The 6,753-nt window shown below is 31.6% G+C and overlaps 1 protein-coding gene across 1 annotated transcript in view; it reads right to left on the bottom strand.

Moving 5' to 3' along the window:
• Nucleotides 1-2,070: 2,070 nt before the first annotated feature.
• LOC107471460 (peroxisome biogenesis factor 10) overlaps nt 2,071-6,753 on the bottom strand; it is a gene marked incomplete in the record, with an annotated part of 5,741 nt that continues 1,058 nt past the window's right edge. The window contains 10 exon segments of the mRNA XM_016090927.3: nt 2,071-2,449; nt 2,547-2,626; nt 3,636-3,727; nt 3,934-4,067; nt 4,605-4,683; nt 4,774-4,843; nt 5,104-5,302; nt 5,421-5,515; nt 6,086-6,175; nt 6,637-6,668. Of these exon segments, the coding sequence (XP_015946413.1) occupies nt 2,347-2,449; nt 2,547-2,626; nt 3,636-3,727; nt 3,934-4,067; nt 4,605-4,683; nt 4,774-4,843; nt 5,104-5,302; nt 5,421-5,515; nt 6,086-6,175; nt 6,637-6,668 (974 nt within the window).

Below are 6,753 nucleotides of genomic sequence, written 5' to 3'. Positions count from 1 at the left end.
ATAGTTCATGACCAAAAAAAAAAATTTTATTGGTTTATGATTTTATTTTTTCTTTTTTTTTTTTAGTTGTTTTAGGAATTTTATGTTTAACACTCTTTTGATCTTTGTCACACAACAAGAGAACTCTCTCTACTCATGTAGTTCTCACTCTTCATTATTAATGAATTATCTTGAATTTTAGTGAAACCTAAGTGATGTCGCACAACATAATATACTTTTTTGCACTGTCAGTATAAAAATAATTTTAAAATTGACATATAATCAGATATTATCACAATAAAATTCTGCATCCAACATTTTTGGTGTAAAAGAGTTACATGCATGCATAGAAATTAAACTGATCTAAAAACATACTTTATCCTATACTTTTAAATATTGATAATTAAATAATAATATTAAATTCAGAATTAAAAAACTTCTCGAGATTAGGCAAAAAGGTCCAATGTGATGTTAATTAGTAGGATAAGCGCATATCAAATTGTCCATTATTGCCATTAACAAGATCGAAGGTTCCAAAGGATATGAGCCCTGCAATGAACGAAATTTATAAGTAGGTAAAACAAATGGAGGAAAAATATATGCCGGTGTAAATTAGAAATTTGGAAAAAGAATATTCCATCTCAAAGCTATGAGGAGTGAAGGCATATATATTTGGTAATTATTCATCTGAAAAAATCTGAATGTGAAAAAGTTATAATGCGAGCATATGTTAAGTAGTTTCTTCAAGCATATCAAACCATTTAATAATCGTTAACTATTATTTTTATGACTTCATAACATGAGTGATCATTATATATAGTTAGGAATGAAAAAGTTGGAGTATAGGAGATAATTTCTAGTTAACAACTATGGTTAGTTTTTTCTAATATAGTAAATTATTTTAAATTTTAATTTGAATAAATAATAGTAAATTATTTTAATTTTTAAATTTTTGCCTATGACTTTGGGTGATGTAAAGCTAAAGCTTTAGCTGAGTAATTAACATGAATCACACTTATAGTTCATCAATCTAATTAATATAATAACTAATCAATTTGAGTTGGTCGAGTGGTCAACTCACTCGTCCGCTTAAGCAAGTGTCGGAGGATACCCTAGGAAACAAAAAAAATAATATAATAACTTAAAATTTCATTAAAGATCACTTAAAATCAAATAAATAATGTAAGTATACTCTTATGTTATATAAATATTTCTTAAAATGGTACAAATGGTAAATGTTTCTCATGCGATATTTATTAGGTTTAAAGGATAAAACTTTTAGATTTTATTTGTAAAAAAATAAAATATAATAAATAAGTATAAAGTTGTTTGCAAGTAAGAACTTCTCGGTTCTTAGGTTATAGGATTTTCACGGGCCCATCTAAATAAAAACTTTTATATTATCAATATATCTTGATTAAACTTTATATATAAATTAAAACAAGAAATCAGCATATCAGTAATCATAATCTCATCAAATTTTATATATTGCCATTAATTGTGAAAATATCCATCCATCAAATATTAATCTGTAATCAATATATATATTGCCATTAATTGTGAAAATATCCATCCATCAAATATTAATCTGTAATCAATAGAGTTAAAAGTATAACGTTTACAAAAAAAATGAGTTATCAATATCCATAAAGATTACCTTTGTTTTTAAGGACTGGAACTGAAAGTAGGAGATTAGAATTAAATATTATGTTTGGTAACTAAAGACGAACTAAAATTTCAATTTGGAGACACAAAATTTCAGTTTTGAAACACAAAATTTCAACTTCTTCAGTACTTCAAAAAAGTAGGAAAAGACTAAAATTTTTAGAAACGTAAACTAAAACTTTAATAACATTTTTTTTTCAAAATACTCTTATTTAACTTTTCAAATTTTAAATATATCATTTAATTTCTATATTTATCTTAAACCAAACATAACGCTGAAATATAACTTAGTCTAGTATATTTTACACCAAACACAATTCAGAGATTTAATTTAGTCTCTATTTTTCAGTCTTTATCTCTCTTCCAAACGCAGCCTTAGTAACAAGATAACTCAGAAATATATTTGTATGACTCCCGCACGTAATAAATTCTCTACAAACATAAACCACCATATATTTTCATTTTAATGTTAGTACTTAGTAGTTATACAAAAACCACATAAATTGAGTGGTTGTAAATGTTTCAATTAATTAAACATAAACATACTCTAGGAACATCCAAGTATCCCTTGTAATGACATCATAATAAATAAATAAATAAATAAATAAAATCCTTGCAAGATTCAAGACAAGAAAAATGTTGCCTTTCATGATATATCCTCTCTCTTTTATACAAGAGATTGCAGCTGAAGAAATGCATACTCTAGAAGTCTGAATGATACACACAAACTAGACTTGAATGTGTTATTGGGGTGCGGCAAAGAGGACATTCTGGCTTTTCATTGCACCATTCTGTGATACAGTTCCTACATGAACGAGATCACATCAAAACACAAGAGGAAGTTCAGTGAAAGGAAATGGGGGGAATGTGAAGAGAAAAAATAATGCAAGATGACACAATACCAGCAAAATACATGGCCACAGGATGTAGCTGTTGGATGTTGACGATTACTTAGGCAAAGAGTGCATTTGCTAGTTCCATACTGTAAAACAGATGAGGATTCATCAAAATACAATTGATGCCGATTTAGAAGGTAAATGTAACATGGATATAGAGGGAAATCATGATGAATTTCACTCTAATCATGTTACGTATATGCCAAAAATTAGCCACTAAACCGGCCACTTATATAAAATACATATTAGAATACAAAATACACACTAAAAGTGTATGAAACAACAGATGCATTTATATACAAATACATAATGGCTGATTTGGTAACTGAATTTTTATGTACATATAGAATTTTTTATTTCCAAATCTCAGAAGGTCAGTGTCTTATTAAGTTCACTCTAGTAGATCATATCTTTCTTAATAGAAAATAGGCTTTCTGTGAGTTCCCTATTAACAATATTAAACCAAAATAGGATCCACAGTGACAACAAACCATCATTGACTGCATTATAACCACGCGAATCATATTGTACATGTTCTAGTTCTTTAAGGAACAAAACCAGTAAAAGCATATCCATGTAGTCTTGGCATAGAGCTCAGATATAGGTGGTTTCCCGGTATTTCCTTTTGCTATTAAATTTGGCTCGAAGTTATTTTCGATGGCAGGATGTAAAATCGGCACTCTGTTGATTGTTCCATGGAAGTGATTAAACTTGCTAATGGTGACCTGTATCAATGCCATCTATATAGAGGTTTGTTACTAACCATATTCAGAGTTTGCTATGGCAACGACTGGGAGTATTATGCAAAGCATGTTCTTTAAGAGAGTTCTGTGCTGACTAATTATGAAACCTGGCATGGACCTACATGTTCACTACATGGTGCGGAGCGATATTTCTAGCAGCTCGGAATATCAAAATCCTAGTTGATGCTGCAAGAGTTGCACTAGATAGCTCCCCATTTTATTCTCTTCGTTTACCTTAATTGTACCAAGAAAGGTCACATTTTATTACCTTACACCCTATTTTCCCTTTGAATATTTTAGAAGTGTATATTACAAGGAATATATATAGGATAACTTGATGTGAGAATTGTACCTCAGAAGATGAAGAATCAAAGACCCAACCTCCTTCGTCAGTATCTAGAGATGCCAGATTACCTTCTTCATTCAGAACAGGCAAACCATGTCCTATTATACAATAAAGGGGGTCAAGTTATGATAAGAACAAATAACAAAAGTTCTTTTAATTTTTGGACAGAAATAGCAATAAATTGAAATAGCAAAAAATTGTTGTAACGCATAAGAGCATCAGTAGAAATAGAAAATTAAGAGGAGAAAAAAAAAAGAGAGAATGAAAAATCAAAGGAAAAAATTAATCAAGAAAAAACTATGACCTGCTGATCTCTGTTGGGTTGCAAAGGATGCCTGATGAACTGAGCCAGCAATTGAAGATAAATTTCTTCGACGTAGCCGTTCCGCAGCTATTACACAAAGTTGAATCAGCAGAAATACTCCTAGTATTTGGTATCTGCACCAAAGTGCAATCAAAGAAAAGACAGGTGCTCAAAATAAATCCTCTATGGAAGAAACATACTTTGCTTACTACAATGATTGATAGGAAATAATAGATAAACTTGGGCAACATCTATTTTTTGCAAGAAAGCATATCAGGAAGAACAATAATAATTATAATGTGCATAAACAGCTTTTACAAAGCAATTTCAGGAGGTCACCTAACCAAAGAATTACTGATTGAATGATATGGAGGGGAATGAAAAAATATAATGTTCTGTTCCACCGTCTAAAGATCAACATGGAACTTTCATCCTATTGCATAGAAATTCAATGGAAATAAAAGGAACATTAGATTTTACATTATATGCCCTCAGTCCATTGTATTTGTATCCAATCTCATTGCTGCTAAAAATTATTTGGGTGAGGAGGAAGGGGGTGTGTCTAAATAAAAAGCTAAAACGATAGGAAAGGATAATATGGAGAATTTTGAGAGCAAATCCCCCATTGTCGACACATTTTTTCAAAATTTGGAATTTCAAAAGACCAATACCTGGGTCTTTGATTTGATGGTTTTCCAATGAAAACATAACGAATGCCTGCAGCACGCTTGGATATATGATAATAAAGGCCTGCAAAAAATAGGGGAAAATGGAATAAATGTAGAGAAGTTCCTTTTAGAAACTTTATCACCTCAATTAGCCTATTGAGCAAAGGATCACCTTCAAAGTAGAACAGCATTAGATTAGCACGAAGAACCAGCTGTATCAATTCACGTACAAAAGGGAGCATCTGGTGGCAGGGTATAAAAACTTGACTCATTAAAAGCAAAATATTCTTTTAGACAAAGCCAGTTCAAACTTTGTGAGATTATGCAAACATACAGCTCCAACAAAAGAAGAGAATAATGAGGGTTTCATACAAGGATCAGCCAAATATAATTTAAAATTGTGAGTTCTGACTTCTCATGCAATTTTGAAGGGAGAACAAATAGTAGAACAGTATATAACTGTAACAGTTTTACAAAAATTATTGTCTGAGGATAAATATACCGCAGGCCATTGCTGAACCACATGCAACCAAAAACCACTCAGTTTTTGCTTCAATCTTGAAAGAGTTGTACTATGTTGTCCTGATGTTGAAGGACTAGCCACAGAATCCTGTGAATTACTGCTCCTGATAGCACTATCACCATAACTCTCCGCAAACTCTGAATCAGCGAGGGCAATGCCACGGGAAGCAATTCGTGAACTGTCAAATAAACAGTCAAGTCAGCACAAAACTTGAGACACAGATGGCTCTTTCACGGTTGATAATCAAAGAACTCGATGGGTTAATCCAAAATTAGGAGAAATGGACAATAACCAACCTAATACGATCTGCAATATAAGGAATCGCTGTCTGGTATACAATGAAAAGAGTACGCCTTGCAGGGGTAGGAGGCAGCCCATAAGGACCAGCAACCTGAAAAAACAAACAACTCTCCAAATTCAGAACAGCAAGGAAGTTCACCAAAACAGCTATAAAATTCAGCCCCAAAACAAACAAACAACTAGGAGAAAAAAAATACTTCCAATCCAATAGAACAAAAAAAAAAGCGCATCACAAAGACATTTCCAATTCCGAACTAGGTGTCTGCCTATTCCTAAAGTCATGGTCCTCCAACACATGATGATATTCTAAATTCTATTCCAATCTGAACCAAATATAGATGTTGTAATAACAAAATAGAATACAAAAAGCGTTTGACTTCAATACACTGTTAAAGTGATATACACTAAAAATAAATCATATTTCCATTCTATACGACTTAATTGATGTAATTCTTAAAAGGCTAAATTATTTTCCGATGATATGACTATCGCTTATTATTATGATATAAAAAAGTATTAGAGTGACATTGCATCAAAATAGAATTTTTAAAATAAAACTATTGTGATCTGTGTGTAAGAGAGCCACACTCTTAATGGAAAAGACACATTTAAAAAAAAAATAAAAGTGAGCATAAAGAATGAAGATGAAATATAGTGAAACCTGAGTGATGTCGCAGTACTCCTCCCCAAGTGTCTGCTGCCCTGATCCTGTTGTGAGAACATAGTACAACATTTGTCCCAAGAGTTTTGTCTGCAAAACAATCACACTCTGATAAGAACAACTCAATCGAGTCCAGCTTCTCTGCAGTTTCAATGTAAGAGAACTTTTAAAACAGACATCCAATCAAGTGTCGCCACAATAAATTTCTGCATCCAATATCTTCAGTGTAAGAACTTTTAAAACAGACATCCAATCAAGTGTCCCCACAATAAACTTCTGCATCCAATATCTTCAGTGTAAAATAGTTACATGCATGCATAGGAATTAAACTCCTCCTTAATAATCCACATAGAAATGGCCAATAATTCAGTAGCCTCCACAAAAGCATCACACTGCATTAAAGCTATGGCATTGAACTCAACAAATTGAAGTGTATTTCTTTGTCACACTTTGAACGTGAGAGTACTTCTTACATTATGCAGTTTTAATAAGAAAATTCTCTCAAAAACAAAAATCACAAAACCATTACAGAAGTATAGCAATGAACAAACCTCGTTTTGATAAGCAACAGCAACCCTTGTACCTATAATATGATATATTAAGTAAAACTTCATTACAATTGCAAGTTATATATATAAAAGTTAAAGAAAACAAGAAGAAAGAATAAT

The sequence above is a fragment of the Arachis duranensis genome, chromosome 10 (assembly GCF_000817695.3).
Source record: "Arachis duranensis cultivar V14167 chromosome 10, aradu.V14167.gnm2.J7QH, whole genome shotgun sequence".
In the NCBI taxonomy this organism is placed as follows: Eukaryota; Viridiplantae; Streptophyta; class Magnoliopsida; order Fabales; family Fabaceae; genus Arachis; species Arachis duranensis.
The sequence above is the reverse complement of the archived record's forward strand: the minus strand, read 5'-3'. Positions and strand labels throughout refer to the sequence as shown.